The 19,963-nt window shown below is 38.7% G+C and overlaps 1 protein-coding gene across 1 annotated transcript; it reads left to right on the forward strand.

The window, feature by feature from the left end:
* Positions 1-5,539: 5,539 nt before the first annotated feature.
* LOC121380394 lies at positions 5,540-17,176 on the forward strand. Its single transcript, XM_041509189.1, has 4 exons — positions 5,540-7,036; positions 7,394-7,531; positions 12,384-12,950; positions 14,912-17,176. The coding sequence occupies exons 1-4, from the start codon at positions 5,737-5,739 to the stop codon at positions 15,949-15,951; spliced, it is 3,045 nt and encodes a 1,014-aa protein (XP_041365123.1). The 5' UTR covers positions 5,540-5,736; the 3' UTR covers positions 15,952-17,176.
* Positions 17,177-19,963: the final 2,787 nt, after the last annotated feature.

The following is a 19,963-nucleotide window of genomic DNA, read 5'->3' on the forward strand; positions in this document are numbered from 1 at the left end:
TTACCAAATAAGTTTCAGAGTGTATTAGATTGATGATGTAAACTACACCAATTTTTTTATTTATTGTTCTATATTTACAAAAACCCACAAATAAACGTCACTATATACAAGAAAGTCACATGACATGCTGTCAAAGTTGAAGGTTGTCAAACATGGATTTTACACATTAGAACATTCGTTTAGTGTGTGAATCCACCCCTGGCGCGAATACACTCGACACTTCGTTGCCTCATGCTGTTGATCAGACGTCTGAAGAACTCTTGGGGAATGGCCTGCCACTCTGCCATAAGAAGTTGACCCAGATCATGAAGGTTGGCCGGAGGGGCATGGTTATCCCGAACTCTCCTGCCTAATTCGTCCCAGGCGTGCTCTATTGGGGCCAAGTCAGGCGAATATGCTGGCCAATCCATCCTGGCGATACCTTGTTGTCTGAGAAAGTCCGTTACCACCCTGGCGCGGTGGGGTCTGGCATTGTCATCCTGCAGAACTGCCCCACCGCCAATCTGCTGAAGGCCTGGGAGAACCAACGGCCGGATAATCTCATTCAGATAGCGGATTCCATTCAGATTGCCATCCACCACAGACGGGGGTCCTGTGGTGGATAGAGATGCCGCCCCACACCATGACGCTGCCACCACCGAACCGGTGACGTTGTCTAAAGTTAACGTCAGCGAAGCGCTTTCCAGGACGTCTGTAGACACGAACCCGACCGTCGTTGAACTGGAGACTAAACCTGGACTCATCAGTGAACATCACTCGACCCCACTGAACACGTTGCCACCGCAGATGAAGCGTGCACCAGTGACGTCTGGCCGTTCTGTGACGTGGTAGGAGTGGTGGTCGAACAGCCTGGCGACGTCAGCGTAGATTATTGGCTCTCAGACGATTGCGTATGGTTTGATCAGACACTCGAGTTCCAGTCGCAGTCCGCAGATTGTCACGTAATCGGCGTACAGTGGTTGTGCGTTGACGTAGAGCCATATTGGTGATGTAGCGGTCCTCTCTATTTGTAGTGCTTCGGGGTCTTCCCCAACGTGGACGATTTCGAACAGAATTCGTTGCTTGGTACCGTTGCCACAGTCGGCCAACGACACTCTGACTGACACCAAGTCTCAGAGCAACATTTCTTTGCGTATTGCCATCCTGAAGCCAAGCAATAGCCCTTCCTCGATCTTCGATAGTCAGTTGAAGTCGTACCATTGTCGAATTTGGAGTGTGCACCGTACACGAACGCAAGCTCCAATTATACGGAAATTCGGCATTGGGAACATGGAATACACGTGCAAAGCGTACAAATGAAGCGCTTTGTGAAAAAGCAAGTTATGGGCACTTGGCAGACCTTTCGCTTTCGCCCTAATTTACGTGCAAATGTAAGCATGTTTTCGCCATTAGAACTAGTCGACAGTGTCTGACAGTGGATTTTAATTCATTTATGGGTTGCTTAGACCCACTTTCGTCAAAATGGAACAATACCATGCGTGACATTATGGTCTAGCTAATATAATTGACATTCAGAAAATATCGTCTGACCCTTAAATTGTTTTGAGTAGTATATATATATATATATATATATATATATATATATATATATAAAATATATATATAATATATATATATATATATAATATATATATATAATATATATATATATATATATATATATATATATACTTACTGACACACAATGAAAACGCAAAACATATTTTTCAATATTTTGTTGTGATTAATGAAAAATATATTTATTGGACTTAAAATAACAATTTATGAGAGGAAGATGGTGGATGATTACCATTCTGGAGAGCAAACTGTAGTCTCGCAGCACGATGTCGCGGTGTCATGTTACCGTTGTACGGGCGTCTGCATCTGAGTCCAGCCGTTCTGAGTCGACGATGACCGTCATCGATGGATAGGCCTTCCATGACGTCCTATCGTGTTGCTTGCTGTCATCGTCGCAGTTCTGAACCGGTCATGGAGGTGGTGTCGTCGAATCTGCCGATCTTGGCGTGGGGTCGTAACGGGAAGTTGACCAGGTCGAGGTCGATCACGAACACTCCCAGTCTGTTGGTGACGTTAAGCAAGTCGTCCAATAGTTGATGGATGGACTCTGAAGGTTCTAGCAACTTGGCTTTTCGAAATCCCCTCTTGAACCATGCCCAACGCTCGCTCCCTTTGTTCTTCTCTGGGTCGTGGCATTCTTAATGTGACAGGAATATGACACCATTACGTGACTTTTATGTGTCCACATACTGGCATTTCACGTGCATTGCATGCAGCATGATTGAGCATGAAGTGAACGCATTTCACACCATTTCACACCATTCTGTGTGTTTCTGCTATTGTATGTGTAACGAGAATAAAACCAGGATTAAAACCCACACAAAATGTAGAATATGATGGATGTACTCGACTCCGCGTGCTATCATTCGTCTGACAGACCATGTGGTTATTTTTATTGGAACATACTAACAATATAAGCTGGTTTAGCGTTGGCAATTGTTTGGCATATCCTTAAAACGTAAATGTCATGACTTGTCAGAAAAATCTTTATTTTTGTCATATAAAAATATACAAGACTCGCAACACTATGAGAACGTTTTAACTATAAATTAATTATAGCCCATACTCTGTTGTTGATGCCTGTGTTTCGTGGACACATTGCAGCCATTTGGAAGAAAAAGGTATATTCTGATAGTAGTATAATTGTCAGAAAGACGTTCAGTATAGTTTTAAATGTATAAAACGACACTAATATGATAAGTCTGACAACTTTATTAATGTTAATAATGGATATTGGTGGAATAATATGGCGGCCATAATGAAAACTGGTCTCCATATTGAAAAATGGTCTCTATTTGATGGGAACTTAAGAACTGCCTAATGAAATCATTTATGTAAAGTTCCATGCTTATGTCACCATTTGAAATGTGATTTCTGTTGTCTGCTCTGCCAATAATGCTAATATTAGGTGACCATGTTTTATAGGTGTTGCCTTATATTGACCCCCGATATTTCCACTTCCACCAGAGGTTTTGTTTTACATATCAAACGGTATGTTCAGCATATTTCTATTATATACATATAAAAATAATAGAAAATTACTAATAGAAAAAACGTTATTAAAATACATCTTAATAATGAACATTAGTAGGACACTATGGCGGCCATCTTGAAAAATGGCCGTCATATTGAAAATCCATGTGGTTCATTGACTGCATTTAAAGAACGCCCCAAGGATATCATGTGTGTGCTTGATCATAAAGTAGTTTGGTTATGGAACAACGTATATTGGTACCAGCTCAAGTTCTTCTATTGTAGCTGGTGACTGTTTGCTGGGAAATATGGCAGCTATTTTGAATAAAAACGTTAAATCTGATAGTATTTTAAATATCAGAATTACTTTCAACATGCTTTTAAATACTAGTACATAAAAAGTCGCCAACATGGCTAAAATTTGACAGTTATTATACGTGCCAATAACGGACACTAGATGGGAAAAATGGTTGCCATTTTGAAAAAGTATCACAGTATTGACATTTCAAGTTGCTCATTGATTGAATTTGAAGAACTCGCCGAAGATATCATCAGTGTAAAGTGTCATGCTTGTATCACCATTTGAAACATTATTTCCATTATCATCTTCTCTGTCAATAGTCCTAATAGTAGGTGCCCATGTTTTGGGGAGGTTGTCATATACTGACCCCCACTATTTGCCACTTCCACCATCGGAGGCCTTTTTTCACATATCAGACGTTAGGTTCAGCATGTTTTTAAACGTATAAAAAAATATATAATTACTAATATAAAAAAAAACTATTAAAATACATCTAAATACTTGAAATATGGCCGCCATATTGAAAATTCAAGTGGTTCATTGATTGGATGCGACGAACTCCCCATGGAGATCATCTGTGCCAAGTTTCGTGTTCCTCCTCCATAATTTTGCCAATATCATCGCTACATCGATAGAAAATTATTTGAAAAATATTTTTATCTCTTTCTACGGAGCGCACGTCTGATGCGCGGTCGGTCTGGGATCGATCTCCGTCGGTGGACCCATTGGGCTATTTCTCGTTTCAGCCAGTGCAACACGACTGGCATATCAAAGACCGTGGCATGTGCTATCCTTTTTGTGGTATGGTTCATAAAAAAAAAATCCCTTGCTTCTAATGTAATAAATGTAGCGGGTTTCCTCTCTGAGACTGAAACCAGCTGTCGCCACTTCATGAGCGATTCTTTTCGATTAGCAGCAAAGGATCTTTTATATATGCATTATCCCACAGACAGGATAGTACATACCACGGCCTTTGTTACACCAGTTGTGGAGCACTGGCTGGAACGAGAAATAGCCAAATGGGTCCACCGATCTTAGACCGACCGCGCATCAAGCGAACGCTTCACCACTGAGCTACGTTCCGCCCGTATTCAGGTGTGAGGGCAACTGATGGATCAGCCAAGATAAATCACGCACAGTTCTACCTTTAGCCTAGGTATACTGCATTATCAACTAGGCCTACTTTTACTGTAACAATATAGGTGAAGCTGCATACCTTGGCTGTTCTAGCATTTATATTAAAAATAAGATTTAATCCATATAATTTGATAGTAATTGGTTCCACTGTAACGCAAACGGACTATACAGGTGATGCAGAATTCACACCGGCCACATGTTTGGCTTTATATCCGTTTAAAAATTCAACATCCCTATGACAAAACACTGGTTAAGGGGACAGATTCTCATTTTAAAAGAGAAGAAAACAGAAGAGAGAACAACATACGAACTAGTTATAACAACCGTAAACAGAGATTTCGTATACATATCTGCATCCATGTGCCAAACAGACATAAATATACATATACGCACGCACAGGGAAGAGAGAGAGAGGGGGTGGGGGGGGGGGGGGGTTGACAGACGGACGATAAGATAACAATAATATATATAGGCCTAGTAATATATATAGGCCTAGTAACAATCTGCCAAATAGCTAAACAAAATACTCAACCAACTCCTTTGACTCGGGCAAGGGGTCTGCAGAGGTTTTTAAATCTTGGTACTATTAATTCATGTATGAATTTCGATACTCGTAGCGTGGTGTTTGGATTACATTCAAGAAGAAGTTTTACTTTGTCAGAATCACAATGCCGCCTCCTCCCCTCCCCTCACCATCATACCCTCTGAGCTACCTTAATTTAATTGAATATATATGTTAAAAACATATATGCACTGACGTCACATTTATAAATGACGTTTAATCCAATGACGTCAAATGTCATGACGGCTACAGGGACGAGTAATTAAAATTATTGTAAATATCTACATTTTTATCTACATAAATTAAATTGTTAAAGTTAAGTATATAGTTTTAAAATAGCACGCAAGTGCTTGTTTGTGTCTACCAACAATGACCGAAAAGCTTAGAATACAACATCGTATTTAAACTAAATTTATTTTGTTTAATATTAAACACTAAATGTTCTTGGGTAGCTGGTAGCGTTATGTACTTCGGGTTATTACAGCATTAACCCACAAGCACTTGTTGATATGTATTAAGCGTTAAAATTGCGGAAAAACAATTTTTAGGGTGAAAAATATTTAGTTTTTATATTGCCGATTTAATGGTAATATCTTTGGTGTTGTCTTTAGTTAAAGTGGTACATATTATTAATTCAGTTCTGTCTTGAAACAAGTTTTATTGCCTGTGAGGTACCAACGTGGTCCGTATCACGTTAAAGGTCAAAATGGCGTCGACGTTGAATATTCCTGATAACGCACCGGATGGTAATAATCAAGAACTTGAGTTAACGGTTCCTGATGATCACGACGAATTGGATGAAGAAACAACACAGTTTGAAGATGTCGATATTTATTTTGAAAATGATGAAAATGAAATCAGCAGCAGCGATAAGCCAGCTATGTACAGCGTGAAACTGTTTGAAAGTTGGTGCAAGCAAAATGGGCAAAAGATTAATTTGAAAACGGATTCTCCGAAAACCATCAACCGACTTTTGTCAAATTTCTACCCAGATGTTAGAAACAAAACTGGTGAACCATATTCTCATAGTACCCTGTGTCTCTTTAGATATGGATTAAACCGATATTTCCAAAAAGAGCTAGTACGTGAGGGGCCCAAAATTGACATCATTGAAGACCCAGAATTCAAACAAGCTAACAGTATTTTTAAACAGGTTGTCAGACTTATGAAAGAACATAATCCTGTTCATGAAGCACAGATAATCACACCAGAACATATTAGAAGAATCTATGCAAGTTATGCATTCAGTTTGCTTGATGCCAAATGCCTTTTATACAAAGTATGGTTTGAAGTAACGGTTTTCTTTGGAAAGCCCAAACATGATCAGCAACGCTCACTGAGAAAGGATGACTTTATTATTGGTACTGATGAGAATGGCTGTCGCTATGTTACCAAGGTTGCAAAGAAAGATATTGATGGTGACGGAAGAGTCTTCCCACGAATGTATGAGAAAAAAGGAGATCCACAGTGCCCGGTTGTGTCATTTGAGAAATACTTGTCTAAACTGAACAAAGCCTATTTATACCTCTTTCAGAGGCCAAAAGACAAAACACCAGTGAATCCGCAACAACCTTGGTACATGCCAATGTCACCTGGCAAAAATTTCATGTTCCGGATGATGAGTAGAATTTCTAAACTTGCTAATTTGGACACAATCTTCACCAACAGTGTCCTGAAGAAGCTGCACAGAGGTCTGCTGATTGACATGTTCCTTCATCGACATGACATGATTCAGCTGTCAACTGCCAAGACCACTGGTCAGATGCATGGACAGACCGATATGGAGTCTGGTGCTTCCTTAGACAGCGGTGACAAACAGAATCCAATCAACTCCAAAGAGATTAGCTCAGCTGTATTAGGATCCTACAGACCTATCCTGCCAGCAGATGCAAAAGAGTCCATGCAATCTTCAAAGAATGTGTCTGGTTCCCTGCATAGAAAGCTGCAGCTGGTGAAAATGTGTCCACCCAAACAGAATGAAGAAAGTATATTGGATGTAATGGGAAGTAAGCCAACTACAATGTATTTAAACATCTGGTTCTATTAATTGTCATGATATTCATCCTCACAGTGTAAAGTATGTGTAAAGCATCAATCAAACAATCAATCAATCAATCAATCGCCCAAACAACCAACCAACCAATTAATAATTTATTAAATAATATCTATCCATTCATCCATCCTTCTATTTACCCATTCATCCATCCATCCATCTATCCACCCACTCATCCATCCATCTATCCACCCACTCATCCATCCATCTATTATACATCCATCCATTCATTCCTTCCAATTCGAAAAAAAAAAGGAGTAAATGTTTTGATTACCGTAGTTCTAATAGTTTACAAATATTTGCGTTTCAGATAAGCAGCCCAGTACAAAATGTGGCGTGGATGAGGCGAAGACAAAAATCAAGATGATTTTCCAGGAGCTCGACTACCCAGACCTGGTGCAGCTTGATGTTTGGCTCAAGAAAGTGGAAGTACTCAAAGATACATCAGGTGATTCTAGTTAAACTAGTTAACAAGCAATCACATTTAGTTATAAATATATTTTTAAGGAAATTAGAATCACTATAACAAGAATTCTGAGAGTACTGCTAAAGCTGTTACTATTACTTTATTTATGTGCCTATATCCAAAAGAGGTTCAGGCATGTCCATCCCACGTCCAGTCTCTGGCAAGGCCAGTGACTGAGCATCATGTCATGTCATGTCATAGGGTTTTACGTGCACATTCAGAACAAGCTGTTGTAGCGCACGCCTATCGTGGGCACAAGAGCCGGCCTTGGCCGGCTCCTCGTCCATGACAGAAAAGGTGGGGGGAGGGGAGAGGAGGGACCACCTGCACTGGCAGGTGCAAGGGAGCACCAGTAGCCCGATCAAATCGGTAGCAGGCGGGTGGGGGTGGTGGTGGTGCTATGGAATTTGAATGGAGCAGTTAAATGCCAAAGAGAAAAGGGTGCGCAATTTTGATTGAGGGAATTTGGCACAATTTTGAACGGTCGGTCGAAAGGTAAATGGCCGAGCTAATATAGGTTTTGATATTAGTGAATCGAGAGTAGCTCGTTAATTTTAGACCTTTACGATGCTGTGGTGTCTCCCTAGGTTGCCCATAGGGCTCTTATAAAGGGCCTGACCGCTTCTGGTCGAGGCATCACCAAGTACCAAGTTATTACCAGCAGCAAGTATTGGGGGTTTGGGTGGGGGAGGCCGATGTTCTTTTGTTCAGCTTCCCCCGGGTGCATTGCAGTTGTGTACTCGGAATGGTATTCTTTTGTCCGGTTCCTTATTAGAGTACGTGCTGGGCCATTAAATGGGGGCGGATGCATTGTTATCATTAGCCAATGCACCCTGTGTACTGATGCAGTGAGCGTGTAGTCTGTGTGTGAATCCTAGTTTTGTGTTAAGGTTGTACCTAATTGTCTTACGTCCCTATTCTAGTGAGTGCAACGGTCATTCATGACCACCAATCCCCCTCCATCCTTGTATAGCATTGAATACAATGACGGAGGGGGAGTTAAACTAGCCTGGATATCTAATTTGAAGGGTTAAACCCTTATAGTGTAGGTATTGGTTTAAAAAGCCTAGTGCTTGGCATACTTAACTTTATCACCAATGCAATAAACAAAACTAATGGTGGCAAGTAGCAATTGTATACATATATTCACCAATCTAGGTATTTAGTTTGAAGAATTTTGATTCCCGCCCCCCTAAATATAGGATTTTAGTAGGCTTACTTGGTTTGTCTTCAGGCTATCTGGATAGTTGGGTATTGGTTTTCCTGCATGTCTTTGCTTCTGGAACCCTAGTTGACTTACCTTAGTTAGCTAGGATGGAATGCATCAGTAATAAAAAAACAAAAAAACATGGTGCGGGTGCAAAGACAAATTCGTGAAGTTTATTTACAGTTAGGTGTAGTGGGGTTCTTGATCCGTGATTGGCTGGATTGGACCAATGAGAGTGCTGCAAAAAATAGGCGATAATTAGTGGTTTCCTATCTTGGTTGATTATCTAATGATGTTGATTGGCTGGTTAATTAGCCAATTGGGTTACTGCGACTTCGATCCCGTCTTAGTGAGAAGACAGAAAAAAAAAAAAAAAAAACCCACGAAAAAAACAACCCCACGAAAAAAAAAACAACAAACAAACAAACAAACAAAAAAATAATAATAATAATAATAATAATAATAATTAAAGAAAATTAATAATAATGTGTCGTTAACTGAGCATCGGACAGAAGGTATTTAAGTAATAGGGACAATTTTGACTTCATACTAAAATGGAATGGCTTAATCAGTGGTAGAAATTAGGAAATATTTTCACTAGCCTGGGGGACTAGTAGCTGAGGAAAGTTACTAGTTCCCAGGAAAAATCACTAGCCCCCCCCCCCCCCCCCCATCCCCACTTTATTATTGAAGCAGTTTGAGAAGACGAAACCTATATGGGATCTAGCAAGTTGTTCAAGAATTGAACACACATTACTATGTTGCTTGTACTTTATCTTTAATGGTGCAAATATAATGGACATCCATAATAAAACTCAGGAATTATCTTTACTGTTACTGAATTATTTTATTCTGTCCTAATACACTCGGATGTCCACTGGTAAATTCGGAACTCTCCACTCGAGACATTTGGAAGCAGCCAACATGATCTATTGCAATGCGTTTAATTAAAGACTGTATTTATTACCGACGAAACAAACACAAAGCACCAACATCAACACACACACTAACACACACACACAAAAAACGCCAACATTTTCCCTTCCGGACATGCTTCATCTGTAATCGGAATATTATGACAATTTTCGGAATTCGGAAACAAAACCGGAAAGTTCTGATTGTGTTCACAGTAAATATTCGGATTTATGAAGACCAAACAAAACTGCGATACTTTTGACTTTGTCAATCTGTCATGAATTTGATGAAATGCATCGACAGTTTGTATGTTTACCGGGTTTCATTGGCAAAATAGTTTTGCTGTCCGCATCATGAATTTGGGTCACAACTGCCCAGTATTGGTACTCACCCGGGGGACTAGCACCATTTAAACTGTATTTGCCCTCAGGGATTTCTACTCGCCTGGGGCGAGGGGGGGCAAGTATTAGCTTCTATCCCTGTTTAATTCAGATGGCATGTCCAAAAATTCTGATTGTGACAACTAATTCCTAATATTGCAAATAAACGCCAATTTTCAATGGGCGGTCCAAATAAAAAAAATAAAAAAATCTAAAAGTATTTAATTTTATATCTTTAGCCCCAGGAGAATTAAGCAGAGAGGGTTTGGCCTTAAACCATATTTAAAAGAAATTATATATGAGTAAAGATGGTCCCATCGAAGACTTGAGTGTGGAAGATGGGAAGAAGAGAGGGGGAGGGTAGATGCCCTCTCTTACCAGCCTCCTACCACACACACTGCCCCACTATAAACCATTGTCTTCTCCGTTTTATTAATGTTATTAAATATAAATTTTTCCCTTCTAAACTAAAAAATCTTATAATTATTAAATTGTTAAAGTTAATTGGGGGTGGGGGTAAAGATGGTCCCATCGAAGACTGCAGTGTGGAGAATGGTGAGGGGTGGGAGAGGGGACTGCTAAAGCAATACATGTCCTGGACACCAACATAGCTACCAAGTTCAAGAACTATAACTCTGTCAAACTTGATCTGTAACCATACATGATAAAGCTATACACCAATTTTCAGCTCAATATCTTGTAGCATTGTGACAAAAAAGTCTTGGAAACACATTTTTCTATCTCCTAAGTTCAAGGGCCATAACTCGGTGACAAATGGGTAGATCACTTTAAAAGTCAAATTTGATTTGTAACAGTACACCTACATGATAAAGCTATACACAGAATTCCAGCTCAATATCTTAAGGCATTGTGAAAAAAAAGAATGATGGAGATGAAACCTATAGTGCCATCCAGTTAGACCAGTAAATTCTAAGAAAGTGATCGTATAAGCTGCTGGACAATCAAGCTGACGACAGTTGTTCAAATCCTGTCAAAGCTGTGTACTTCCCTGCACCCACCTGGCATCCTCGTCCTCTGCCGCCAATAAAGCTGGTCTGACCCACGGCACTAATTAACGACCGCCAGTAGTAGGGGAGCATAGTAGGTAGTTGCAAGTGCATCTTAACAATGCCAGAAGTAACTGAACACTCTCCTGAACTGAAGTAGTCAGACTAAGCCCACAGCAAAAAGCTGATGGGAAATGACAGGTGTGTGGCACGGATAGCCACAAGAGACAAGCACTTGTCTCAGTTGGAGAGACAAGGACTGGGATGTGGAGGTGGACAGTGAAAGAAGTTGAAAGATAGGAGGAGTTGCCAGATCGGGAAGAAATGAGATGGAATTCAAAGGAGTGGGGGGGGGGGGGGGTTGTTAAGAAAAGAAAAAAAAGTGAACATAATATCTAGAGAACTCTTTCACTGCATTTACTTAATTAGTAACCTACAATCAAGCAAAAAAAAAATCAATAAATGGGTTTAACAATCTCCTTTTACTGTTGTTTATTTATTTCTAAGTGCCCACATGCCATATACACAATAACAATAATCCAGTGAAACCCCTCTAAACTGGACACCTAAGGGACCAGGAAAAAATTCCAGTTTTAAGGGGTATCCAGTTTAGATGTTCTGTACTGTTTAAAAACTGACCATGAATTTTTTTTACAGTGGGTCCAATATTTAGGGGTTTCACTGTATACTACTACTAATATTTTTAAAAGCTAAATATTATTTCCCATATATGGGCTAATATATGTGATGTCAAAATGTTCAATAATTGCACAGCCACTGATTGTTTGGCTTAAAAATGTCAAAGTTTGGTTGGTTGTTTGCTACAATCGGAACTTCACTTTCATTCATTTAATGTTTCCATTCATAAGTTAGATACTAGATTACACATACATTATACAATTTTCAGAGATTTGCAGGAAAGAACATCAATTCATAAGTGCAAGATATTTAACTGTATTGCCGAATATCGAGCTGGGTATTCTATTTATTACCCATTTTTATAATTTTTATTTATCATTTTATGGAAGATTTTCTAACGATACTGTTGTTGAAAATAAGTTCGCAAGTTGAGAACAAGAGGGAGCGTTGTGTCATAGCTGTGACATATTTATCGCCAGTGACGTAAGTTAGTTGTTGACGTGACTTCCACCATGGAAACTATTCTTCCACAGAATTAACCACCTATAGTGAAGCACTGTTTATGACATCAAAACGTATCTAGGGGAAGGAAAAAAAGTTCTTTCCCTAGGGAAAGATCACTTTCTTTCCCACTTCTAATATTAGTTGGGTTTTTAAAGGATGACACAACCTGATTTGTTTTACAGGAAAGGTCATATGCAGGGATCCTGCTCCAGTAATGAATAACATCATCACACTAAAAGATGAACCAAAACCGAAACGAGATCTCACTCCAAAGGATAACCAGCTGCTGAACACTAACATCACACAAAAATGTGATTCCACCCAGAAAGGTTGTCTCGTATCAAAAAGTGATGCACCACCAATTGGTGACCTCGGTAGACCAAAGAAGGATGCCACACCCAAGGATGTCATTGTGGCAAGAGGCAGTCAGACCCAGAAAGGTGGGGTGGCATCGAAAGGTAAGGTCACACGAAGATCTGACCCAGTGGAACGAAGATCTGACCCAGTGGCACGAAAATCTGATCCAGTGGCAAAAGGTGATGCAGTGGCACAAAATGGTGATCTAATTTCAAAAGGTGACACTGCAACACAAAAAGGTGATCCTGTGCCAAAGGAGGCTGCGAGGGGAAAAGCTGATCTGTTGCCAAAAGATGGTGGGACATCAAAGGTTGACCGGACTTTACCTAGGATTTATGGAAAGAAACGCCAGGAAACGGTTGTGATGTTTCCAGATGTTATTGCCAAAAATCGTAAGTTCAATTGTTATTGTAGTTAAAAGTCTATATATAATGGTTTGTTAAGTAAATATATTTAGAAATTATGTTTCAGTGTTTTAGAATTAATGGGGTTTTTTTTAAATTATGTTTCAGTTTTAGAATTAAAGTTTTACAAAAAAACTGGTTTTTTTTGTTGTAAAACATGCTAAAATTCAAAGTAAAATTTTACAAATAAAACCCTGTAAAGAGTAAACATTAACTGAATATAACTGTAAATGTATTCAATTTTCACACGATTGTTTTTGCTTCATAGTTTTAACCACTAGATAGGGTCTCCAAAAGTACTCGAGTACTCGGGCATGGGCCAAGTCTAGCAGGACTCGAGTTCGTATATTAATCATCGGCTGTTGGATGATAACATTTGAATGATAATTATTTTTTCTTTGATATATTAATCATCGGCTGTTGGATGATAACATTTTAATGATAATTATTTTTTCTTTGATATATTAATCATCGGCTGTTGGATGCAGTGTATTGCCGTGCCCTTCATCTCCTCTTGCAGTCAGTGTTCCTCAATAAATCAGATTGAAGTTGGTCTTCAATGTTATTGAAAACTTGCCTTTATTTATGTTGTCCCGAAAAAGTACTTTAATTTCACTGTGAAAATAATTAAATATGTCGAAAGTTACAGTTTTAATTGTGTAAAGTTATGGTTTCTGAAATGCTGACAAGTAATACCAATTAAAAAGATTACAAAAATTTTGAACAGTCAGAAACTCTCGATGCGAAACTGAAATGTTCCGAATTAGGTGTGCGGGTCGAATTTACTACAGATAACTGCTAATGCTACTCACGACTACATGTGTATTTTTATTTACAGCAACAAAATTGTAAACGTTAACTTGCAGTTTGCAAACCATGCACCCACTTCGAGAGATGGATAAAGCAATTACGAATAAGTCCAGATGTGGAATATCTTGATAAGAAAGTGGTATTAAAATCAGCAAAAAAATATTGACATGATTGCAAAAACTTTGTTAAAGATGACTTTGTAAAAAACGTCTTGCTTGATATCGTTCTTCGTACATGATCATACTGATGGCATGTCGTGCAATATGGCAAATATAAACTACGATATAACATCCATGAAATTTATAAAACGTTTGTTGGCATATAATAAAAATAAATCATTGCCAATTTGCATCTAAAAATTAACATTGGGCTCAAAAGAAGCAAAACATGTCTGATGTATGTATATTATTAATAAATGTATATATTATTGTGCATTTAGGTACAATGTGAGAAAACAACAATACACAATAAATACCTGTGTGCAGTGAACCATTTGGCATAAGAAAAATTGTTTCCAGTTCTAGCAAATGTTTAATTAAATTTTATTTTATTATTAATGGAGTTGTTGTTTTGGGGTTTTTTTTTTGCCTCCATGCCCCATAAAGATCTTCACACTTTGCTGTTGTGCCCCTAGTGTGTTCTTAAAACTGCTGTGGTGCCCTCCTCATCCCATGACTCAAAGGCAATAATTGCAGTACGCCTCTGACAACATAACTCAAACCCTGCATTTTTAAAATATGGATATGCAGTGAAATTATGGTAAGATGTGTTTATTGTAAATGAAGCAAACATGATGATGTTGTTATTGTCCTTAGATTGAGAGTAATTTAATGTACTCAACCTTTTACCTGGTTACTTGACAGCAAGGCAAGCTGAAGATCACTCTCCTGAAATGCTGCCAGGCGAGCAATCACATGAAGTTTCAAATCAAATTATAATATTAAATTTTTTATTTCAAGCCAAGCAATTTGCTACTCACCTAAAACTTTTCAGGCGAGTGTGGAGGAGAGTGAGAGTCATCACTCGCCTTTCCTGGCAGAGACCTATTGGTCAAATGGTATCACGCAACTAATGCTTGACGGACTAGATTAATTGAAAATTTCTATTTACAAGCTTTTTTTTTAAACCTTTATTTGTAGGAAAAAGACCAAACAGCAGGACTCGTGTTTCCCCATTAACAACTTCAACCTCAAACAAGGTACCAGCATCTTCTACTGCTTTCACTCCTCCAGCCGAAGTGCCCATGAACCCAGCACCCATCATTGGAGCTATTGAAGCAGTAAACATTTTACCCAGCAGTACGACGAGTTACGAGACGTCCCCAGAGCCAGCCAGCACGGCACCACCAGACATTCCAGCATCTGCCGACATCCAGGTGAAGGTGGAGCCAGAGTGTGCTTCCAATCACGCCACCACTGCATCAACAGTTCTCTCGACCCCATCCTCAACCGACCTGGCCTCCACGGCTCCCTCGCAGGTAGAGATGGTCCTGCCTCAAAGCAGTCCTTCTGTCTGGCACATCCCACAGCTGCAGCCACACCAGGTGGAGGACATTAAACCAGAGAGAGATATCCTCTCGTTGTCGGTGCTCAACCCAAGCACTCTCATCATGCACAGCATCCCACGCATTCCCGTGAACATCTCTGACAGCACCTTAGCACAGAGGCTTCTCCAGTTCCCACAAGGTTCCTACTATTTGAAAAACAACAGTAACATGGATGTGACAGGAAGCATTGGCACTGTTGTTCCTGGGGAGTCTGGCACGGTTGCTTTGGGGACAGCAGCCAATACTGTATCAGTTGTATCATCAGGATCATCATATGGGTCGGCAGTATCATCATATGGGTCAGCAGTATCATCATTTGGACCATCAGGATCAGTTGTACCAGTAGGATCAGTGGTCCCAGTAATGGCCACAGAAGCTATCTACATTCCTCAGTCTCATACACTGAACCAATCTCTTGCTAATGCCTTTGGAGATACCAGTCTGAAGAGCTGCTCAAGTATCACACTGGCTGTGCATGCTGGCGACCAAGTGACCAGTGTTGGTTCAAAGTCTTCTGAAGATTGTGCAGGACTAACTAAATCTTCAAACTGTGGTGATATTCAGCCCCGTGTTGGACCCCCTAGGAAAAAGAAATGTAAAATCATTAACATGATATCAAAGAAATGGCCATGACAGTAAAACCGTACAATGAATTTGTTGATGAAATATACCGAACAAATATTTTTAATGTTCAATGCTATGAGCTGTTTTTTTAAGAATTCAAGATTTATTTTTTACAATTTTTAAAGAATATTCTAGTTTTGATATTAATGTTTTCAAACTTTTTGTGGTGTAAAAATGTTTGTTTTTGCTTTAATTTTTGTTTTTTGTATTTGTTTTGTATATGAATATGAACTAGGTTGTGACAAAGTATCTACCAGTATAATGTTCCAATAAACTAGATACAGATGTTTTTACCAATACCGTTAATACTGAGTATAATCATGATATATTCGAAATGAATGTTGGTACAGTCACCGAGAATGTAACTTGGTATGACTTGATACAATCAGTTCAAATGTGACTTGGAATGGCTTGGTATCAGTACAGTTAGTACAAATATGACTAGGTATGGCTTAGAACAATCACTACAGATGTTAGTTGGTAGAATTAGTATGTATGTGACTTGGTAGAGTTCAGCACCAATTTGACTTGGTACAATCAGCACCAATTTGACTTGGTACAGTCAGCACCAATTTGACTTGGTACAATCAGCACCAATTTGACTTGGTACAGTCAGTACCAATTTGACTTGGTATGACTTGGTACAGTCAGTACAGATGCGACTTAGTAGAATTAGTTCAGATGTGACTTGGTAGAATTAGTATAGATGTGACATGGTAGAATTAGTACAGATGTGACTTGGTAGAATTAGTACAGATGTGACTTGGTACAGTCGGTACAGTCAGTACAGATGTGACTTGGTACAATCTGTAGAGATGTCACTTGTATAAAAGATCCCTTGCTGCTTTATTGGTAAGAGTATCCCATGTAGCAGCAGCCGATTCTCTCTGTCTCTTTCTCTCTCTCTCTCTCTCTCTCTCTCTCTCTCTCTCTCTCTCTCTCTCTCTCTCATTATGCCTTTCTTTTTAATTTATATCAAAGCTTTTCCAGAATTTGTCACATGGGAGGGGTTTGGGGCAATTGGTTTTACCTGTATATGTCCACCACCTACAAAACTAAATTTTATTTAATCCATATATGTATACCAAACCAAATACTAGCATATGCACCATGCATATAATAATAATTACAGTGTGTTTGCTTGATGCGTGGTTGGTCTGGGGTCGATTTCTCGCTCCAGCCAGTGCACCACGACTGGTATATCAAAGGCCATGGTATGTGTTATCCTGTTTGTGGGATGATGCATATAAAAGCTCCCTTGCTGCTAATCAAAAAGAGTAGGCCCATGAAGTGGCGACAGCGGGTTTCCTCTATATCTGCGTGGTCCTTAACCATATGTCTGACGCCATATAACCATAAATAAAATGTGTGGAGTGCGTTGTTAAATAAAACATTTCCTTACTTCCTTCCTCCTCAATTGTTATTAATGGCCTTATGCTCAGAATAAAGGAAGGAAAAACCCAACTATGGCTTATACTAGTGAGAAAAATGGCCTGATTTGTAATATAGATTTGTTTTGTTTTTGTTTTTTTGCTGAAGCTATGTTCACTTTAGCATGAATGTTGTTTTATATTGTTACTTGTTTGAGGTTATGTGAAAAGAAAACCCCATTAGAAATTATTACATTTACCTCCAATTACAATCAAATTGTGATGTACCTTCATGTACAATCAAATTACGATGGAACAGGGTTTGCAATGTCACGTAAATCACATGTCCTGACTCGGGGAAAAAATATGTTTAACAATTACATGTATTTTAAACCTATGTATCAGCCTTTTTATTTTAGAAAAAGTACAAGTCAAAGCAGAAGTAGAAAAGCTTCTCTTTTTTGGGTTGTTTTTAACGGATCTAAACCAAATGTAGTACCATTTGCTAAAATAACTTGTGGTAAAAAGTAGATGAACATGTTAGCAGTAACAAGGCAATGGGGCCAGCTGCCATCTAAAAATTAAAAGGCTGAGGAGTATGTAACGTACATACATTTGTATACAGCTGTAGTTTCTTTACCAGATTGTTGGAGTTGATAATTAGAGTTCATGTTAACCAGGTTGACTGATTTTGTATTTCTTTGCAGTAGATGAAAATGAACAGATGCAATTTACCAAAGTGTTATAATAAATTTGATATTTTCATTTGGTTCATTTTTAATTAGGTTTATTTAACTTACTTAAGTACATGTATTTGACATGCCTATTTCCAATTAAGGTTCAAGCACGCTGTCCTGGGGAAACAGTCCAGCAGCCTGGTCTGCCTCTCCAGAACAGAACAATTTGGTTTCAAACTTTTATTCACATAAAAGTTCAAGCACACTATTCTGGTCTGGTGTGTGTGTGGTGTGTGTGTATGTGCATGTGTATGTGTGCATGCGTGTGTGGTGGGTATGTGTGTCTGTGGGTGGTGTGTGGTGTGGTGTTTGTGTGCACATGTGTATATGCATGTGTGTGTGTATATGTAGTGTGTGCATGTGTATGTGTGGAGGGAGTACAGTGAGTTGTAGCACTGACCCTTCGCTCCATAGCTGGTATTTCAAAAGCTGACCCAATTTTTATTTCAATTTCTTTTATATCCAAAATATACAAATACAATTATGAAATGTTTAAAATTATAGTGGCTGTAGAATAGTAATTATACTTCAAAAATGTAATTGTTTTAACTTTGTAAATATTTTAAAAGTAGTTTAATTGGTTTTAGTACATGCATTTCGTGCAAGTATGTCTTGATCATGTCATTGACTAAACAAAATAATATTTTATTTTTTTTATATTAGTTTTGTTATTATTTTAAAAATTATTATTAAACTGAATATTTGATTTGATTTACTTTGCAGTTAAGAAATTAAGGTTTTATTGTATTTAATAAAGATTTTTAAAATGGACCATATGTTTGAAGTAATTTGTTGAATTTTGTTTTCATTCTGCATCCCTTTAGGGCAGTACATACCCCGTACTTGGATATAACATGTTGGCACACAGAAACCCCCCCCCAATATACACATAATAAATTACATAAAAGCTCTTGTCACCCCTCCTCTTCCATTTTACAGGGGTTTTTGTTTTGTAGCAGGCTTTTTTCTGTTGTTTTGTTTTTGGGGTTTTTGTGGTTTGTTTGGGGTGGTGGAATGGGGAGCGAGTTGGGGAGGTTTAATATTTTGAGGGTTTGGATTTTTTTTTTTTAGAAGGGACATTAAGTTGTCTGGACCTGGGTAGGGGTGGAATATGAACCGTACCACCCAGAGGGACAAAGGCTCATAGGTTTTTTTTATAGGTCTATGCATGTAGATAATAAAATGAGGTGATAGCCTTCCATATCGAGTAGCTTTCTGTCATTTTCACCCTGAAAACCGAATAATGTGGAAAACATTTTGAAGCAAATTTTGGGGGTAGGGGAAATTTAATTTGGAATAACTTCCCTTAGAATCACCCTATCATAACAATTCACCACTCAAAATGTGTGTTTTGAAGCCCACTAACGATTACATATCATAATATGCAAATGAACCACAAAAGTAGGTCATCAGAGGTCAAAAGGTCACCGATTTTGAGTCTAGCTCAAAATTTGCGGATTTCAGCTTTGCCTCGTCATTATTAGCACATTTGCCAAAATCAGGCCTAGAAATGGCTGGAAACTGTATCGGAAGGAATTTCCAACCATTTAGTTCAATTTCTAAGTATCTTTGCAGCTTTGGCCACATATACTTGGTAAGTTTGCAGCCCAATAATACATAGGTCATATATACATTATTCATAAACACTGATCTGCAGTAATAAAATGTATCTTATCTTATTTTATCATATACATCTAGTGCCACATCCACTTAGACTATTGTAACAACACTGCAGTTTTTTGGGTCACAGGTTGGGTACTGCATAGAGGAACGCAGGACTGGCTTTATCAAAAGACCACCCCACCCCTGGTCACCTATTGGGACATTTGCCAAAATCAGGCTGTGTCAGAAGGAATTTCCAACAATTTAAAGGCACCCATGTTCAGCCATCTAGAAAAATATTGAAACGGAAAC

Source organism: Gigantopelta aegis, chromosome 9 (genome assembly GCF_016097555.1).
Source record: "Gigantopelta aegis isolate Gae_Host chromosome 9, Gae_host_genome, whole genome shotgun sequence".
In the NCBI taxonomy this organism is placed as follows: domain Eukaryota; kingdom Metazoa; phylum Mollusca; class Gastropoda; order Neomphalida; family Peltospiridae; genus Gigantopelta; species Gigantopelta aegis.